At 48.8% G+C, this 21,148-nt stretch overlaps 1 protein-coding gene across 1 annotated transcript in view; it reads right to left on the bottom strand.

The window, feature by feature from the left end:
- The window catches only part of FRMD4A (FERM domain containing 4A), a 187,828-nt gene that overhangs the window by 26,732 nt on the left and 139,948 nt on the right, over window positions 1-21,148 (bottom strand). The window contains exons 14-17 of the mRNA XM_023530357.1: window positions 6,708-6,841; window positions 3,085-3,207; window positions 778-1,189; window positions 558-646 (exon numbers count right to left, since the gene is read on the bottom strand). Of these exons, the coding sequence (XP_023386125.1) occupies window positions 558-646; window positions 778-1,189; window positions 3,085-3,207; window positions 6,708-6,841 (758 nt within the window). The remainder of the gene's footprint in view (window positions 1-557; window positions 647-777; window positions 1,190-3,084; window positions 3,208-6,707; window positions 6,842-21,148) is intronic.

Genomic DNA, 21,148 nt, shown 5'->3' with positions numbered 1-21,148 from the left:
AGTGTTAGGTTGTGTGTGTATATACGTTTATACATATTTATATTATATACCGTGATAAAATACACATAAAATTTATCATTTTCGCCATTTTTTCTGTACAGTTGGGTGGCATTAAGTACGTTCACACTGCTGTGCGACCATCGCCATCCAGCTCCGGAACTTTTTCATCTTCCCAAACTGAAACGCTTGTCCCCGTTAAGCACTGGCTCCCCACTGCCCCCTCCCTGGGACCCACCTCTGTCCTGTCTGCCTTCTTGAGCAAAAGCATTTTACATGTGCATAAAAGATGGAAGAATCCTTGTACAGACGTCGAAGAATTTGCTGACTTAAGAACAAAAGGATTATAAGCTTGGGGGACTTGATGGCTGTTGGTGAATTTGGGGGTCTTTCCTTCTAGTGTTGAGCGAATATAATCACCCAGACTCCTGACCCCTCCCAACTGGAGTTCGAGGCTCTAGACACTGAGCGTGGGTGGCCCAGTCCTCCCGGGTCAGCCCTGGGACAGGAGCCTGAGACAGAGGAGGACGGAGAGTGGCTGCGATGCTGCCGCGCAGTACAGTAGCCCGGCCGCCCTCCTTGCCGTCCAGACCCCGGCAGGCTGGTCGGGCCCCTGAGAACGGCAGAGCCTGGGCCGTCTGGGGCTCGGCTGGCGGGGAGCGGGGGAGGGGCGGTTAGCTCATGGCGGCAGGCTCTCCCAGGGAGCCATAAACACGGATAATGATAGTTCGATTGACAGAACCCTTTCATCTATGGGCCTGAGTGCTCCTCATGGCTCTCATCTGGTCTGAGGTCTTATTAGCTTCGTTTTATGGGTGGAAAAGTGAAGGCACAGGGTGGTGAAGTAGCTTGCTGAGGTCATGGGGGGCGGGGGGCTCTCGGCCCACCTGCGGGACTGGCGCCGGCTCCCCGGGGCAGTGGGGGCGGCGTGCCGCGGCATGACGCAGCAGGGTGGGCACTGACCGTCGATGATGAGCGAGGCCCTCTGGGTGGGCTTCTTCCCAGACTTGATGCGGTTCTCGTTGATTGCATTCTCAATCTCCTGCAGCTTCTTCAGCGCATTGAGATAAGAGGTTTTCCTCTGCTTCTTCAGTTTCTTGCTGACGTTGGGGTCACTGGCGAGGCGGCGGGCGGCCTCCGTGATCTGGGATTGAATGGCGAACTCGCGCTCCAGGCGTTCCAGCTCGGCTTCCTGTGGGCGGGACAGCCACGGCTTACACTCAGGGCGCCCCCCGTGCTCCCCGGCCCTGCCGCAAGGCCAGCCAGCCTTCTCTACTCCTGGGGTACACGAGCACTGGGAGCACAGCAGCCCCGGTGCCTAACTCTCACCCTGCCTGACCCTGCATTGGCCCCACTGCTACAATCTCTGACAGCTGGGTGCCCTGCGAGCACCCACTTTCTACACCCTCGGTCCCTGTTCCATGTGGAGGCAAGTCTGTCTGGATCAGCAGACCTTCCCAGCTGGCGGCCGGTTAAAGAGCCCGGCCTCCGGGCACCACGCGGCAGGCTGGGGCCTCCACGCTGGACTGGCTTTCGAGCACTTTAAGACCGAAGGGAGTGGGAAGGACGCGTGAGACGGAAAGCTGAAGGTCAGGCAGCACTAATTAGGAGATAACAAACTCTAACCTCCTTCCAGATCCTTTCGACTCTGGCTGTATTTGTTCCCCGGGAGGGAGAAGAATGTCAGGTTGGACAGGTGGCCAGGGACAAGGTGTGACGCTACCTGGCGGCTGTTCTGACAGCCTGGGCACAGGGCGCCGCCCCAAAGTTTTGTGGGCACCCAGGACAAGTTCTCGCTATTTCAGCTGAGACAAGCACAGGCTGGTGGCCCTGTCTGCACAGGTGGCTGCCTGCTGCGTGGCTGGGGCCACCAAGCGCGTTTCTGGGGGAAGTGGGGAGCTCTTCCTTCCCACGCCCTGTTAAGAGCCAGCTGATCCCGTGCTCCTGCCGGTGAGGGACTTCTGGACGAGACGCAGAGGACACGTGGAATTCTCGGGGACCTACGGGGCCTTTGGCCTACAAGTGCGAAGGAGCAGCCAGTGACAAGATGGGGTGCGGGGGACTGTGAAGGACAATGGGGCATGGGTTGGGGGACAGTCTCTTAATTAGGGTCTCCTCATAGAAGCCGAGTGCCCTGTCTGCCCAGCACAGGGCAGGGAGGTCACCCACACAGATCCCAGGGGACCAGTCCCCCCCTCCCGCAGGCTCCAGGGCGCCTGTGTTCCTGCGAATTTGCCCTCGCGTGGAGCCACCTGTTACAGGACATCGGCTTCCCCCAGTCACTTTTTGAAAAGCCGAGCCGTGTACGGCACGGCCTTCTCCGCGGGCTGTGACCGCTGCCCCCTTAAGCCCGCCGTTCAAGGGCATTTTAACAGGTCACTGGACTCCGAATCTGGGAAGACGTTTCCTGGACCTGACCCTGTACTTCTCTTGCTCTGAGGCTGGATAACTTATTAAACCAGTCGGAGACCCAAGGCTCCTGGTCCCCCACCCCCCGCCCCACCAATAGGCCAAAGAGCAGAAGTGAGCGATGCTTCGGCAGCTCTACCAGACGGACGGACGAGGGAGGCCGGGGGCCCAGGGTCCTGCTCACGCCCTGGCATCGACTTCAGCCGCAAAGGGAAGTCGGGACCACCGAGGGTGGACCCAGCGTCTCTTCCCAGCCGGTGGCTTTCCCGCCCCTGCTGGCGTGGCCCAAATTTTCTTTCCCCTTTGGTGGCTTTCTTCCTTCCATGGATTGGACATGACCCTTGGCTCTGCGTGACACGGAGCTGGGAGGCCACTAAAAGGACATGTGACAGGTGCTAGTAGAATGCTCTCCCAAGATTAACTTAGCAGCCTGCAACAGGCCTCTCGTGTCAGAGAAACAACTCACACTAAAATCAAAGTGCTTACGAATGCCAGCAGACCAGTCCTACCGAGGTGGGCCACATACTGGCCAACCGGGTCGCTTAACAGGAGGCGAAAGGGAAGATGTTCGGGAGGAAATGCGGAAGGGCCTTTGGCACTGGGCAGAAGGAAGAAACTGGCCGAGTACCGCGTGGGAAGGGAACGTGAGAGAGCTCGCCCCCAGGAGGCTGGACGCACCTCTCCCTTGGGCAGGATTTTCTGCTCGTCCAGTTTGAAGGCTGCCCCGATTCTCCTGCGAACAATGGGTGGTTCCTCTCCCGGATCCAGGGGGTATTCGACGGGCAGTTTGCCCGTCAGCTCCTGCAAATGTGGACAGCATGAGGGGAGAATGAAGTCAGAGGGGGCCACGTGCTGGGTTTGTGAGGACACACAGATACTTCCATGCATAGACCTGACCCAGGACCCTCAAGCAAAATGTACACGTGAGACTTGGAGCGACTTCCTTTCTCTAAAGATGGATGCAAGCCGTCCTTTCTTTACAGAACAGATGCCCTTCGAAAAGTTCTTCTGAAAGGAAATTTGTCAGATAAATAATCTCGTCCTTAGTTTTAATTGTAAAACCTGCATTTCATTCGTTTGTTAGTTGCTCAAGTGTTTCCTGCATGCCCACTGTGTGCCAGGCGGGGCTACATGGCCAGCAGGGGCAGGGCCAATGCGAGAGAGGTCTCTGGGCTTCCAGCCACCTGTGCATCAAATACTCCCTTACGAATATCTCAGATTAAAATGTCTTTCCGATGAGCTTTCGTAGGAAGAGCGATATCTACGTGGCAAATCCCAGAAAAAGGCAAATGACAAATTAGAACCTGAATGCGATGATAATCATTCCACTCAGGCTGGACGTTCAGCAAACAGGCTGAGCTTAAGAGATATTAAATCTATACAAATAAGAGTCTCAGTAGCGTCTGAAACTATAACCTGTGTTCCTGACAAGGCTGTTAGGTCTGTCATGTATTTGGGGCTCTGGAAATCTGTTTGCTGTGAGGATAACGACAGTGAACTTAGCTGACGGACTGACACAGTGACCATGATCCAGCAAACCCTGAGGTCCATGGGACGAGTTCGGGTTAGAACCGGGCTCTGAGTCAACGCAAGTTGACTCTGAGCCAGCAGCTCATCCACATGGTAGAGCTGACACATCAGGTGCAGAAGTCACCTTCAGGGACCAGAAAACCCGGGGAAGACCAATGTGTGCCTTTGAATGGCACAGGTATTACCTCCAGGTACAATCCAGACCTGGTTTCTAGACCCAAGTCAAAGCCAGTGCTGCAGAGACTCGAGGAAAAGCTCGCAGTCCGTCATTCACACAACAGGCTTTTGTGCTGGGTGGCCCCATGCGAATGTCCCCTGGGAGGGAAAGCCGGAACCAACAGAGTCCACGCCGACCCACCTGCGGAGAGGCGTGACCTGGACCCTCCTCCCCACTATGTATGTATGTGTGTGTGTGTGTGAGTGTGTGTGAGTGTGTGTGTGCGTGTGTGTGCGTGCGCACACACTCACACTGGGGTGTATGCTGTGCACTGGTGTGTGTGTGCGAGTGTATGCATACACTGGAGTGTGTGCATACTGGTGTGTGCGTGCACACGTGCACCCACTGGGGTGTGTGGGCAGTGCAACGGCGTGATCGTGTGTGTGCGTATCTGGTGTGCACAAGCACCCCAACCCCCGCGCTCCTGGGCCCCTTCCCATCTGCGTGCGGGCGCTGGGAAATGAACTCTTGGCCTTTCCTCTCTCTCTGTAAGCATTTCGGAGCACAATGGCCAACTATTTGAGTATGAAATGCTCTGCAATTTTCTTCCCTGTTTCTTTTTTCAACGTGTTCGAACGCTGCCCAAGTCCTTTTTGTTTATTCTGCAGTATTTTTATCCGCCTCCCTAAAAGTTGGTCTATAAATAAGACACATACTGAGGACTTTATATTGTGAGGACTTTCTTTTTCACCCTGCAAGTTATAAAAAAAAAAGTAGGGAGAAGTGGTTAGCACAGCCATTGATTTACAAGTCCAAAGTATCTGAGGTTTTAAAACAAAATATGTTAAAAAACGAGGCTACTGATTTTCCGCCATCTGCTTGAAGGTACTGGAGTGCAGGCCCCGATTCTCCACGTTCAATCTGATTTCACACGTAACCAGAGCCGCGTGGGGAGGGAGGAATTTCCCGCTCGGTTGTGGCAGCTCAGCTCAGCTCCTCTTGTGTCCTCATATTCGTTGTTCCTGCCAACTGCTTCCCGCTCCACCTCATTCTGGCTGCCCGGCCAGCTCCCCAGGGGACACGCAGTGAGGGGTGCGGTGTGTGCGCGCTTCGTAGCAGAGTTAGCTAGGAGGTTCTCCCGTCCCTGATTACAGATGGGGCGGGGAGACCTTGGCGGGAGCCAGCACAGAAGCAATCTGCCTACGGCCATTGAGGTTATTTCTTCCGCTCAAATTCTGTTTTCTGCTGTCGACATTATGAGAAGCGGGAGCTTTGTTTTCCTTATTTTGCTTTTATTTTGAAGAGAGAAAGTCAGACCTTTCCTTAAGGCCTGCTGACCAGGCCCTGACATGTTTCTCCAATTTTCCAAGGCTGACTCCCTGCTGGGTTTAGGGATGGTGCCGCTATTAAAAACAAAGCAAGGACTTGACAAATTATTAAATGCAGACACCCAAACTCATTTTTTTTTCAGTCCTTCCCGCATATTCATTATACAAAGGCTGCTAACATTTACTGTGTCCCAGAGCACAACCCCCGGCCAGGACACCTGCTTTCCTAAGATTTGCGATGGGTTGTGCTCCTGTGGGCCTGCTCTGAGCCGGCTCTGGCTTAAATCGATCCAGAGCATAATTAAGCCAAGCTGAAATGTAATGTGATCTCACTCCACGGCCTCTTGTTCATTCTGCCTGCAGCGAGGCCATGCGTGTTTGGGGGAGGGGATCGCAGTCTGAGAACCTCTTTCTATTTCCCGCTCTCGACTGTTCACGGACACGGCTCTGTGTAATGTTACGCGGACTGCAGTCTCTCTGGAGGGCTGTCGCCCCATCCCGTCCTTGTGAATGCACACACACATGCACGGGAGTGTGTGCTGCACTCGAAATTCAATTCTTCACACATGCTAACAGAGGGCTGTGGACTAAACACCAGAAGGTGGAAATGGACATTCAAATAAATACAATGGGGGCCCGTCACCGCCTCTGGATCCCAATGAAACTTGAGACGAGTGCATGTGCGGGCTGGAGGAAACACTGCTTTGTATAAAACGTCATTATATCACTAGGCTGAGATTTAATTGTTTTAAAAAGATGGTGCGTTGTAAAGGGGATTCTATATTAAGTGAAATCCTGGTTTCCTTGTGGAGCCCCAATGAGGCTTCTCAGTACGATTTATCTCAGTAAGATAAATCTGAGAAACAAAAGTCAGACCTCAAAACCTAGAAAGACAGTGGCAAACCATTATGTTCCAGGAAGAAACAGTGTATGAGGAAATGCTTTACAGACTAAGGTGTAGCATGCACACGTCGTTATTATTTACAATTGCTACCACGGCTGTTACTATTACTTGGCATTTGGCCTCTAGAGGGGTCCCGCTTGGGACTTTTCCAGGACTCGCTTTAACTGGTCTACTCGTGCTGCATTAACTAACGTCCACCGCTTCCGTTTCTGATGGGGCATGTGATAGGGCCGGGCGTTTCCACCGTCTGCGTATCAGATGTGGTCTCGCTTCCCTCGTCTGCTCCCTCTATAACCCCCGCTATCGCCATCCGTAAAGACCTGAAGACAGACGAGGGCACAGACAACACAGAGTTCCCCGGGACGCAAAAGTAACCACTTACAGCTTCTCGGAGGCAGAGTTTCTTGAGCTCCTCGAGCCGCTGGCGTAGTGTTTCCTCTAAGGCTTCCTGCCGGGACTTCAAGGCAGCCAGCATATCTTTCTTGGCAGACTGAGAGCTATCTGATTCCTGAGAACCTGTCAATAAACTAGGGGTTACTAGGCCAGCTGATGGGGGTGGGGGGGCGGACACCACAGCTGGACCATGAAGGAATTTAACTGGAGCCCACATGGTGGATCTGGGATTTACCCCAGGAATCAAGAGTGTGAAATAAAACAGGTGTCGCCAGGTTCTAAGTGTGAGGAGCGAATTCTCAGCACGGAGTGGAATTTATTGCTAGCCAGAAGGGCAGGAACATTTACATACCTGAAAAAGGAGTTTCTCTTTCTTATCTTAAGATATGGCGCATACCTGTTTTAATTGCACCAGCAAATTTTAATAGACTACGCAATGAAGGGGAGAGTGAAGTTCAAGCTAGTAATTTTAATGTGCAGTTTGAATTCTTTTTTCCATTTAAAAATGCTGGTTTTTTTTTTTTTTTTTTGCTTTGTACAAAGATAATGCATGTTCATCATAAACATTTTGAAAATGTTGACACATTAAAAAAGTCCATAAGCTAGGCACCCAGAGATAACCACCATTGGGCATTTTCTTTTGACTTTTTTATGTAAGCACATACATTTACAAAATAAAATTAGATTTTTATAGAATTTTTTTTTTAACTTAATACTGTATATCATGAGTAAATTCCCTCCTGAGAAAGGTTATACATATGTTTACGACATGGCAGAAATATCTGTATGATGATTCAAATAGCGCACTACTAAACATGAAAACTTTATGGAAGGCAAACTGTGAACCAAACTAAAGGGAAATAAGCTGAAATGCCACATGGAGAGATTTAGGTTAGATCAAAAAAAATAATTTCTGGGCTGCAATGTTTAGATTCTGAAATAGGTTTCCTGCAGTGAAACTATGATACCTTTTCTACCTTAATGGGTTAGACAAGGTACACTGACTCCCTGGAAAAGGAAAAGCTGATTATTTGTTTCTCAGGCCCATGGAGAACAAAAGTGTTAGTAATGGACAGTGATACTGGGTGAGCATTCAAGGGGCTGATGTGATGCCATTTCCAACAGAATGAAACAACATCGAATACTTAGGGAGAAAGCTAATGAAAGACGTGCAAGATCTCGACAGTAAAAATTATGACACTTTGCTGAGAAAAATTAAAGACCTAAACAAAGAGAGAGATGAGACTTCCAGCTAGGTTGGTTCGGCATCTACAAGACAATGAATGTGTTTCATCACATAAACAAAACGAATGATAAATATGTAATCCTATCAATAGATGCAGAAAAATCATTTGACAAAATCCGGCATCCATTTATGATAAAAGCTCTCAGCAAAGTGGGGATAGAGGAAACATACCTCGCCATATAAAGATAATATATGACAAACCATCAGCTAACATCATACTCAATAGTAAAAAGCTGAAAGCCTTTTCTTTAAGATCAGGAACGAGACAAGGATGGCCCCTTTCACCACTTCTATTCGACATAGTATTGGAAGTTCTAGACCCAGCAATCATATCAGAAGTAAAAGGTATTCGAATTGGAAATGAAGAAGTAAAACTGTAATTATTTGCGGGTGATGTGATACTATATAGAGAGAATCCCAAAGAACCCTCCGAAAGACTATTAGAATAAATGCATTTGGCAAAGTAGCAGGATACAAAATTAATATTCAGAAATCTGTTGCATTTTTATACACCAATAATGACCTGTTAGGAAAAGAAAATAAGAAAATAATCCCATTTGTAATTTCACCAAAAAGAATAAAATACCTAGGAATTTAACCAAGGAGGTAAAAGCTCTGTACTCAGAAAATTATAAGACATTGAAGAAATTAAAGATACAAATTAAGGGAAGAATATACCGAGCTCATGGATAGGAAGAATTAACATCATTAAAATGTCCACACGACCCAATGCAATCTTTATCACAATATCAAAGGCATTTTTCACATAACTAATCAAAAAACTTACATGAAAGCACAAACAACCCCAAATAGCCAAAGCAATCTTGAGAAAGAAGAACAAAGTTGCAGATATCACACTACCTGATTATGAAACTATATGACAAGGCTACAGCAAGCAAAACAACATGGTACCGGCATAGAACACACAGATCGATGACACAGAATGGAGAGGTCAGAAATAAACCCATGCCTGTATGGTCATTTAATCTAGGACACAGGAGGCAAGAATATACAATGGGGTAAAGACAGTCTCTTCAATGAATGGTACTGGGAAAACTGGACAGATATATGCAAAAGACCAAAACAGGATCACTCAAAATGGATTAAAGATTTACATTTAAGACCCCGAACCACAAAACCAAAAAACTTAGGCAGTAAGCTCTTTGATACCACTCTCAGTAATATTTTTTTTTGGATATGTCTCCTTGGGCAAGGGAAACAAAAAATTAACCAATGGGACTATATCAAACTAAAGTGTCTTCACACAGCAAAGGAAACCATCACCAAAATGAAAAGAAAACCTTGTGAAAGGGAGAAGACACTCGACAATGATACGTCCAATAAGGGGTTAATATCCAAACTATATAAGGAACTCGTACAACTTAAGACCAAAAAAAAAAAAAAAAAAACCCTCAAATGATCTAATCAAAAAATGGGCAGAGGACCTGCATAGATATTTCTCCAAAGAGGACATACGAGTGGCCAATAGACAAATGCAAAAATGCTCAACAACACTAATCGTCAGGAAAATGCTAATTAAAACCACAATGAGCTATCACCTCACACCTGTCAGAATGGCTATTATCAATAAATCGACAAACTCCAAGTGTTGGCGAGGATGTGGAGAAAAAGAGATTTTCGTGCACTGTTGTCGGGACTGTAAATTTGTGCAGGAATTATAGAAAAGAGTATGGAGTTGTATTAAAAATACAACTACCATATGACCCAGCAATTCCATTTCTGGGTATTTACCCAGAGGAAATGATCATTATCTTGAAAATATATCTGTCTCCCTATGTTCACTGCAGCATTATTTACAGTAGCCAAGATATGGAAACTACTGAAGTGCCCATCAACAGATGAACAGATAAAGACAATGCGGCACATACAGACAATGGAATTTTATTCAGCCATTAAAGAGAAGGAAATCCTGCCATTTGCAACAACATGGGCAGAATCTGAGGGCATTATGCTGAGTGAAATAAGTCAGACAGAGAAAGACAAATACCATATGATTTCATTTCTATGTGGAATCTAAAAAAAAAAAAAAAAATCCTGAAATTATAGATACGAAGAACAAGTTGGTTGTAGCCAGAGGCAGGGGGTAGAGGATGGGGAAAATGGTTATGGATGAAAGGTACAAACTTCCAGTTAGGAGTAAAATCCTAGGACTGTGTTGTATGTGAGTGCCGCTAAGAGTAATCTTAAAAGTTCTTATCACAACATAAAAAATTTGTACCTACGTGTGGAAAACAAGAGAGAGATGAACCGTGGTCATAGGTTGGAACCTAGACATTATAAAGTTCTCAGTTCTCCAGGAACTAAACAATAGAATCATTGCAATCCCAATAAAAACACCAGTGTGTTTTTGGGGCAAGGGGTAGGAATATGGTATTTCCATCTGAAACAGTTTTGGACAATTCAGTGAATGGATGACAGATATGAGAATAATCCAATCGAAATTCTCAGAGTCGACTGGTCTGTTTCTCTCAGTGGTAAAGAAGGCATCTCAGAATCATAAGGCTAGAAAGGATTCTATGCCTTTCCATCAAAAGCTCTGCCATACTCAAATCATCCCCTTAAATATACTACTCTACTGACTTACTTAGTTTCTGAGCAGGGAACCCCATATTCCCTGTGACCATGCACCTAGGTTCTTATGACCCTGATAATCAAGAATTCTCAATGTCTCAGGACACTGTGACTCCACTTTGGGCTGTTTTTCTCCCCTACCCCATCTTAGCTCGAAATGGAGACAATCTCACTGCAGGAACATACCGTCTTTCTGCCTCCACAGCAGCTCATAAATATTAACTTGAGCAAACAAGTAAATATTGTCAGTCATACCCTTGGATGCCATAATTAAGCTGCACCTTCACTAAGATGATAAAGAAATCCAGTACCTCTGAAGTCATTTCTTTATGGAAGCTACCTTCCAAATCTTTAATCATTTTTGTACGTCTTTCTTGGATTCTATCATGCTTCAATCACAGGTTTCCAAATTCAATAGCAAACTCAAACAAAAGCGCGACTCTTATGGAGCCTCTACTACCTCGTGGCTTTCAGATATTAAACCCACACGGTGTCAAGTTCATTAACACGTGATTGGCCCGGCTCCTGTTTTTGTGGTTTTCTACTTCCTTAAGTCAGTCCATTATCGGCACTACCTTCACGTTCACATCCGCCTAATCTCATGCCAATCATATCTGAAGACACGGGAAAATGTAATGAGGTACTCTCTGTCCCATCATCCAAAGAATTAATAAGAACGTAACATAATACTGGAAGGAAGTCAGACTTTAGAGTGGAAAAAAACAGCCCGGGGGAAACATGGGTCCAAGAAAGATGGAAGGATGCTGTGGGAAGTCTAATCTAAGGCTCGATATGCTCAAGGCTGGCAAGTCACATGACACTGGCCTCTGAGCAGGACGGCATGACATTTTTAGATCGTCTGGTGTCTAGTTCCGGAACTCGTTACGTTTCCGTCTTGAGTTCCAGAGCTCATTAGTGCTACCTAAATGATTACTAATTATAATAATTAGCCTAAATACCCAACCCACGTAAGACAGGCCGATGGCTCAAGCGGCCCTCTCCACGTCTGGCAGCTCTAAGGCTGTTTGGCTCTCTCACGTCTTTATTCTGGAAATTGTTTCATGAGGAATGTGGTGCTGGGCACCAAGTTCAATTTCTGCAAACTGAGCCGGCCTGGCTGGGGCCTGTGCGTTTCCATTTTAGTGGTAACCGAAGGGCTGAATAGAGGGCCAAACAGCTCTGGGTTTGGTGAACTCCAAACCACGCACTAGATAGATGTGCGACCTCGGGCAAGTGACCTGTTGCCCTTAATTTGCTGTAATGACTAATACCGAGAGAACACACATACGACACCACTGTGCCTGAAACAGGTAACCCCCCTCCATCCTGGGCAAAGATTTAACACGAGTGAGTTCAAGTATATGTGCGCACACACATGCATGCACACCCCGGCAGAATCGGAGAGAGAAATCACTGGAATCACCTCCTCGCCACAGCTCAGGGAGGTACTGGTCAAAAAGAAGAACCTCATTATGCAATTCAATGTACCCCGTGGGCTCCAAAGCTCACCCTTAAAAGGAGCGATACAGGTTCAGGCAGCAGACGTGCCTTTGAGGCTGCTGTGGATGAGGGTGGGAACAGGGTCGAGAGGTTCCGTGGGTTCTGGGGCCCCCACTCTGCACACTTCGAGCCAGAACAGTGCCACGTTGAGCTGTCTCATGCATTCGGGTTGTCAGATTGCATTTAGAAAGAGGTTCCAGTGCCATTATTTCTTTTAAAGAAACCCTCTGGTCTGGGGCAAGGGCAAGGGCAAGGGCTCTCCGGGTAGTTCTCTTTCAGAGCCTGTGGGGATGTGACCTGCAACTGAGCAAACAGGACAACCACGAGGAGAGCTGGTGGATGCCCCAGCGACGGTTCCACAGAGAGCAGCTCGGGGACATCAGGAGAAGGAGCCCCAAGTGCTCTGTGAAGTTGAGGAGGTCCCTGCCACCTCCACACATGCCCTCTAGACGTCCCCTGAATGGTACAGTCGACATCCTAAAGGCCAGCAAGTCAGCCAGAAATCAAGTGACAGAGTGACTCCAGGAAGAAACCCCAGCAAAGAGCCTTAGGGGTTCAGGGGAACGGGAGTCTCACAAACTGAAGGTTTGTGAGCGTATCAAAAACGATTCCAGACATAGAAATAATTTCAACTCAGCACCTAGACTTGGCGAATAAAGCTCTCTGTTACTATGGGTTATCCGTTTCCACAGGTGACACAGGTGAGCCTTCACACATGTGAGACCACTCCAAGGTCATGAACTCAGCCCCTTGGAAGTCAAAAAGACATAAATCTGATATCTTAGGGACTGGAAAGAAATCTGGATGTCCATCGCCTGCCTGCTATTAAATGCAGAAACACCTTGAGTTATTAACCTCTCGGAGCCATGATGTTCCCGTCTAGAAATGACCAATTAATCAACCTCTGGGATTCTTCCAAACCTGAAACATCTATTACTCGATACATGGCTCCCTCTTGCCTCCAGCGGCCATCTTTGCAGTCTCTCCAGGACGAACTGCACGCATAGTGCCATCCTCTCTGTTTTCTCGACCCTCCCTCCCTCTAGAAAGACAAGCACGCTGCCAACTCGGTCCTTCTTCCACGGACGGCGACAGCCTCAGATGGCGAGGGAGGGTCTAACCATCAACCAGCGCCTGAAGGACGTACTTCGTCATCTTATCAACGGACCGAAGCGCGTATCTGTAAACTTGAGTGCTAAGTAGTAAGAGTTTAATCTGAACTGTCTTGGGGATTAATGAAGGAGGAAGATGCATGGGACGAGAGTGAGCTTTCAAAATTTATAGCTTGACCACACCGCGTCCGGGCTCCTTGGCAAGGGCTGTCCGTCCACAGAGAATGGAGCACGAAGCGAGAGAACAGAGGTGATCGGAATGTTTTCGAAAGGCCTAAGTAACACGTCAATGACCTGTTGCTGTTGTTAGTCGAAGTTTAGAGCGGTACCCAGTTTTTATGGGAAAGAATGAAGGAAATCTGCTTTGGAAAACACACACAGGTCTTGTGGCCTCCTGAGGCCGACGTCTACAGTCTAGTAGTTGGGAGTTAACGGGCCTGGGCTCGTGTCCCAGTTCCACGATTTACTACCTGTGAGGACTTGGCAACGTGACACGGCCTAGGTCTGTTTCCTCCCCTGTAATGTGGGAATGAAAACAGGACTTCTTCAGAAGTTGAGAGAATTCGATAACGCTTGAAAGAGGCTTAGGCCAGAGCTCAGAGCATAAGGGCTACGTGAATTACTTGTAGTCGTTTGTACTAAATCGTGTTCCAGGCCCTACACGTCCAGGAAACCAGGGAGAAGGGAAAGGAAGTGGAGTTTCACAGAACCCCTGACAGAAGTTCCCCACATGTTCTGCTTCATTTATCCTCACAAAAACGGTGTGACCGTTTTCAGAGGCGGGGTCACCGGGACGTGGGCGGGGGGTGGGCAGAGCTGCGGAATCAGCTCAGCACGGTCTGTCTCGCCTCTGCAAGGGAAATGCCATGAGGGTAGGCACTGCCTGTCTGGTCACGGCTGGGTCGCCACGGCAAGAAGTGTAGTGTGCAGCCCGTCACACCTGCCGTTCCAGCCCAGGCCCTACCGTGGGGCTGCGGAGGTTGGGAGGGGAAGGAGCAGTCGGGGGCTCTTCAGACACAACAGTGCAACGAGTCTCTGGAGCACCTTCTGCACAGGTGGGGTGGGGAGACAGGTGACCGGATGCGGGCCCCGCCCTCATAGAGCCTCCAACCAGAGAGGTGGCAGGAGGTAAGCCTCATGAAGGGGAGAGGCAGCGGCTGCCACATAAGGGGGGACCCACCGCCCAGGGCCAGTTAGATAATTACCCTGGAGAGCTGATGGTCACCCCAAGTCTGGACTGCGCAGGTGAGGCGCTCCCCCCATTTTCACTCAGTGTCAGATCGGTTCTCTAGTAAACCCCTCATCCCTGTTACCACTTGGTAATTACCCACGTGAGTGACACTAGACTGAAAACTTAACCTTTTGTTTTGGGCTATTTTATGATCAGGTTTTGCTGCAAGTCTAAAGGCTTTTATAGAAACAGGTCACCCAAAATCTGGCCGGTGGTGGGGAGAGAAAGATCTGCCCTCGAAGGAGATAATTCCTACCAAACACGACCAGGAGAGTTTGGGTTACGCGCTCAAGGGTGTGAAGTCACTTTCAGAGGGTATTCGGGAACCTGTAGAGTGAACTCCCCAGACACCATGGGAGTGACTGGCAGAGATAATGGTGAAAACCTGTTCTGCCACCTCTGGAGAAACTGCCCATCCCTTTCTCCCTTTCCAGGGGCTGGGGAACTCCGGCCTCCAGGATGTGGGGGCCATCGCACACACGGCAGCTCCCCTCCCTCCGGCAAGCACACGGAAGGATATCCTCGTTCAGCTGTGGTGGAGAATTCGCTGTCGGCTTCCAAAAGACCCTGGACTACTCAGCACCGGATGCGAGTGTGCATCCTACGAAGAGCATGTTCCCAGGCACTGTGGCTCGTTTGTTTCCACGCAGATGCAACCCTGATGAACCAGACACTGATCTCAGAAGACAGGAGGGTGCTATCCTCTCTGAGGGGAGGGGAAATCAGAAAGAAACAGCGCCCCAAAGAAGAAAGAAATCTGCTGTCCTAAATGTAAGCGAAGGAAGGGGCAATCTGTCTGGGCCTTCGGGAAAGAAAAAAACAAAAAACAAAAATAAAACAAAACCGAAGGCATATTCCCAGCAGATCTGTAGAAGCTGTCAGGGAAAGTTTTGGCAGACACCCCAGGAATAAATACGAGGAAAAGTTCTGAACCCTTCTTGACGATGAAGAGAGATTTATCTGCCTTACAGAGCCCCAATTATGAGGCCCTAAGAGACCGCGTGAAATAGCATTACGCCGCAGAGACCGTCTCAGAGAATTAAATGTGATTTGTAACGTGAAAAATGCACGCGCGGAAAACTTTTCTCCAGAGTCAGAAATTGTAAAAATAAAATTATTCCCTTAAAAGAGCCATGGCAGCGCTTTGAAAAGCAAGCACCTTGTGGTGGCAGCCGGGGGTGTCTGTCTGGGGTGGCTTCTCCCGCAGGGCCAGGGGCCACGGGCTCTCACGTGGCGAAGAGTACGACGAATATAACCAGAGAGCGGGGGAGGGGCAAAGAAACGGAACAATTGCTTATGAAAATCGGCAGCCGCGTCTGGTAAATACCTACTTGAAACTACTACTGTTCATGAGTCACTTGTACGGTTTCCATTTCTCATACTGCGAAACGAGGGGACTTATCTTTCCGGCTCCAAGCTTCTGGTTATTCTATTGCCATATTGCGAGGGCTGGTGCGAGTGGGAACCAAGCAAGCAATGCCTAGGAGAGCTGACAGTGATCTCTCTTTCCCAGTGATTGAAGCTGCATTATTGGAAAGTCGTTCATTTAGGTTGCCCATTGCCATTCTGCCCTCGCTCTCCTCGGTGGGTCAATATTCCTTTACCAGGAACCCCCGAGGGCAAACACACATCCGTATGAACGAATTTATTGGGTTTTATTTCCCCAGTATGAGGATGGAAAGGGGCAAGCATTCTATCGTCTCTATTCTGAGTCGGGCCCATCCTGCTCCAACAAGTCCAGAGACATCCATTCCACAGAAAGAGCTTCCGCAGCCCTCGCTGGTGACATAGTCCAGTGCAAACGCACGCTGGCAGGAGCTGAGCCTCGGGCGGTGCCCGCAGGGCTGTGCCCATCCGCAGAGCCCTGAGCTGAGGGCCAAAATGAACGCCCCTGGAATCCTGCCTGACAGCAGACCCAAAAGGGAAGGGACAGGCAGCGGACGGCAGAGAATTTCGAGAGGCTGGAGAGAGATGTAGGGAGGAGATAAAGGGAGAGCAGAAAAGAAAGGGTAAAGACAAAGAGAAAAAAAAAAAAAAACAAGGCCCCAAACACCGTGGTTCGTGCCAACGCAAGGCAGCGTGTTTTGAGCTGACCGGAGCCGAGACCACAAAGCTGGCAGATGAGTATCAGACTGCCGGTCCGTATGCGGCGATCAGATAGCTGGCACCCTCATTGTTACGTCGGTTATTAATAAACTCCCTGACAAAGGGAGGAAGCGCTAGCACTCAGGTGTGAAGCGCTGAGCGATGCACGCGGTCTGATCCCGGGCAGAGCGAGGCCCCCGCTCAGCACCACGCGGCTTCTCCAGCACGGAAAGCATCAGAGCTGGGCTAGAACAGCAGACTGCAGGTTTGGTGTGTGTGCTTTTCCTTTCCAAAGCGAATCATCACCGCATTCTTCACAATCCTGCTGATCGCAGGGAAGATGACTCAACTGCCATCTCACTCCCGTTTATAGACAGGACACGTCCTTTTGTTTTACAGAGAATGGGTAGCTGACGCCCCTGCGTTTCCATTCAAGAAGGCAACATTGGCCTTTTTGTTTTGTCTCTTTCAGAAAGGATGCACAGTAACTGGGTGGTTAATGCAATAAGCCATGTGGACCTGCACAACACTGGGTGTTTCCTAAGCAAGTTTGTGCTGTTTTCTTTAAATAGGCTGAGAGCAAAACTCGCCTCCCCTGGCCCCTACATGCCCACTGGAATTGTTCTGGGCTGGCAAACCCCGAAACAATGCTGAGGACAACCCCGCACGCCCTCCCACGCTCACAGGAGCTCTGAAGAGGCCGGGCGTGCTCAGCTTCAACAACAGATCCGTTGTTTCCTCTGCTTTTTGTTTTGTTATTCCATTTTTTCCCCCTCCTCTCTAATCTTTTTTGAGATTTCAAGAAAGGGGGGTAGGGAAGACAGGAATAAACCTAAGTGCCCACAAAAACGGATTTCAGGATTTCTTTTTTTCTTTTGAATTCTGAAAACATCCTAACCAAATGGTCTGAATCCACAGTTGTCCTCTCAAACTCTATCCAAACCTCCAGAAACTGGTTACCTGAAGCACATGTGAGCAATAGCAACAACCTCACAGGGCAGAGGGAACACAGGGGCCTGGAGTGGTCAGATGGCAGGTTTACTGAGCCACGGGGGGTCAGGCTCGTGGAGGGCAGGGGCGGGGCTCTGCCTGGCTTGGGGGCACTGCCTCGACATTCTCTCTTCCAGGGGACCCTGGGAAGGCCAGGCAGTCTCTTAGCAGATGCGTCCTGGGAGCAGGGGCCACCACAGCCCCCTTACAAACGGACTTAGGATGTGGGTTCCAGACCTTCCTGGGGTCCGAATCCCATCCGGTACTGGGGCAGGAGGCGAGGACTTGATCCTTCCTGACACAGGCCTTGCAGCTCAGGCTCAGCAGGTTCACTGCCTCTAAGGGTCTCCACACGGGGTGGGGGGCCCGATGTATCACCACCAAAGAATGCGGGGGTCCTGGCCCCAAGCTTTAACACATCATTTTAACTACGCGGACCTTTCCTATTTGAAATACTAGCTGCTGGCTCAGGGCATGAGTGACTGTGAACTTCTGACTTCTTGAACAGAAAGCAATGATCTTCCTTCATTTCTTTAGCGTCCCAGATCTCAGATATCACATACTGGACTTCGGTCATTTTAAAGGTGATTAATTATATGGTCTACGTTAAATAGGAAAATCACCTTTGAAGTTATGAGTAGCTTGGAAATATTTTATCTGTTTTATACCAATGAACGGAATGTAAACTCTGTGAGGAGAGGGCCTGTAACTTTTCGAATGCTGTGTATAGTGCCTAGCCAAGTGTGGGAGCTAGAAAAAATGCCTATGCCACAGGGCTGTTACAGCGTGAGGTGGCTCGGTTACACCACAGTAACCGAGGACAAGGCTGGAAGGATGAACGACAGATACTCAGGGTGGACTTGATTCACAGCAGGAGCCTGATCTGACAAGATTTAACTTTGAAAGGTTTGACACCAGCGTGACAGAAGCGACTGATACCATCACGAGGGAGAATGTTGGTGGCAGGGGTACGAGGGTTCTTGGCACGGCCCAAGATACCACACACTCTAGGAACACAGAAGGTTCTTAGAATGCCACACGTGCAGGATTCTTACCAGTATTCTTTGAAATTTAACTTCAACAACCGTGTATCCTGGACATCAGTCTGGGCGATGATTTTTTGAATTTGATGCCAAAAGCAAAGGCCACAAAAGTCAAAACAAGTGGGACTACAACAAACTAGAAAGCTGCTGCCCAGCAAAGGCAACCGGCGACGAAAAGAAAAGGCAGCCCAATGAATAGAGAAATTAATTGCAAACCACGTATCTGCTAACGTAACCTAAACTACACATGGAGACTAGCAGGTAACCTAGCACAGATTAGCCTTTGTTTAGAGTTTATAACTTTGTCTCAATTCACCCATAACCTCACTTAGATCGTTCTAAAACTTATAAGGTTTCTGTAATGCTCTCTTGCAAGTTGCTGAAAGTTTCACAGGAAGACCAAGACTTAGATGTTTGTCCATACCTCTGCGAACTCTGATGATGGTGGTTGCTAGAACTGTGTTTCAGGAACCAGCCCAGAGTGTTCTGCAGGACCGGGGAGCTGAACCAGATGAAACCGCCTGGGAAGGGCTGGAGCAGCCTGAAGGACCCTCTAGTGACCTCACGAACTTTCCTCATTATGCTCTCATTATAATGAGTTTTTGAACGTGAATGTATGCAGAGCCATGTTTCCTGACCACGTGCGTGTGCTGGAATGCCCCCACCTACACATGCCACGACGGGGCCTACCTCAATGTTGATACACCATTCCCCGTGATAAAGATGGATGGCACACTGTAGGGGGTACGCTGCTCTGAGAATGAGCCTCAGGGTGCCCTAGTTTGCTGGCTTGCAATCAAGTTCCTTCTCACAAAATCATCTGAGTTGTCTTTTGGCTGGAACTACCAAGCATTTGGACCCAGTTCGGTCCAGTAACAATCCGGGGTTACTGTCCAAAATATACAAAGGACTCATACAACCCAATAGCAGAACACGAACAATCTGATTTAAAAACAGGCAGAGAATCTGAATAGATATTTGCCCAAAAAAGGACATACGTATGGCCGAGAGACCCACAAAAAGATGCTCAACATCACTAGTCATCAGGGAAATGCAAATCAAAACCACAATGAGATTTCACTCCATACCTATCAGAATGGCCATCATCAAAAAGACAAGAAATGACAAGTGTTGGCGAGGGCGTGGACAAATGGGAACCCTCATGCACTGCTGGTGGGAATGTAAACTGGTGCAGCCACTGTGGAAAACAGCACGGAGGATCCTCAAAAAATTAAAAATAGAACCACCATATTATCCAGCAATCCCACTTCTGGGAATTTATCCAACTTTCCTCCCACGTTCATAGCAGCATTATTTATAACAGCCCAGATATGGAAACAACCTAAGTGCCCATCGCCGAATGAATGGATCAATATAATGTGCGCACATACACAGGAATATTATTCGACCGTAAAAAAGAAGAAAGTCTTGCTATTTGCAGCAACATGGATGGACCTTGAGGACGTTAATCTAAGTAAGACAGAGAAAGGGAACGAACTGGTGCTTGCCACAGGGGGTGGGTGAAATGGGTCAAGTTAAAAGGTACAAATTTCCCCTTATAAAATAAGTCATAAACATAAAACAAAAAAAAAATTTTTTTTAAATTGTGTACTGAGCACCTACTGGGTGTCAGGCTCTGGGCTAGAGGTAGAAAATAGAATTTGCAAATGATGAACTTCTCAAAATGCTTTTAAGGACTATTTGACACTTTTCTTTTAAAGCATGAGGCAATGGATGAAGGAGAGAAGACAACCGAGCGAACAGGACACTGGGTTATATGTATCATATTTTCTGAACAATAGAACCGTAGGGTCTGGCAAGTGTAACAGTGTTTAAGTCAGGGCTGCCCTGGAGGAGCGTTGCCCTCGCAGTCTGTGGGAGTACGTGACTCAAAGCGTTCTCAGCAAGCAGTTGGGCAAGAGGACGCGCAAGGACGGAAAGCAAGCACGGGGCGGGGGCCTTGCCTAGATGTCTGCACCAAGGGCTTGCCTCAGTGAAGGCGTCTCCTCCCAGCACAAGCCTGCGGGGCAGCAACCAGCAGCCCCAGAAGGAGCAGTGACCAGATCTACGGGTCCTAGAAAGACCCTTGGTGACTGATGGGCATTCTGTGTTTTCATGGGCTCTCCCCTCCATTGCTCCATCGTCTCTCCTAAGCCGGGGAGGGGGGCCTCTCCACAGAGCCTCAGCATCGCATGCAAGGGCCATTCTTCAGGCTCTGCCTGCGGAGCTGGGCAGGCTGGACTGCTGCCTGGCCTGGTCACGGGGCGCAGCGCACACCTCCCAGCCCTCTCCTCAGGGCAGCTTTCCTCCTGCTCAGCGGTGCGGCCATCTCAGGCAGGGAAAGGGCTGAGGGGGTCAGTGTCCACGAACGCCCCCAAGCCACTGAGAGTGGGGAGGGCAGGGGGCCTTAGCTGACTCTGTCAACCCCCAAACAGCTTAGCTTGGGGCCCCATCACTACGTTATCAAACACGTGAGCATCGCTTTATCGTGTTGGGATAAAGATGCTTCTATTAGGTGTGGAAGTGAATTCAGCCCGGAGGTTTTCTTTTATCTTCCAGCCACCAGACTGATGGTTAATGCCCAGCCAATGGACATTAACCATCGGCTGGACGTTAACCATCAGTCTGGTG

The sequence above is a fragment of the Pteropus vampyrus genome, unplaced genomic scaffold (assembly GCF_000151845.1).
Source record: "Pteropus vampyrus isolate Shadow unplaced genomic scaffold, Pvam_2.0 Scaffold49, whole genome shotgun sequence".
NCBI lineage: Eukaryota > Metazoa > Chordata > Mammalia > Chiroptera > Pteropodidae > Pteropus > Pteropus vampyrus.
The sequence above is the reverse complement of the archived record's forward strand: the minus strand, read 5'-3'. Positions and strand labels throughout refer to the sequence as shown.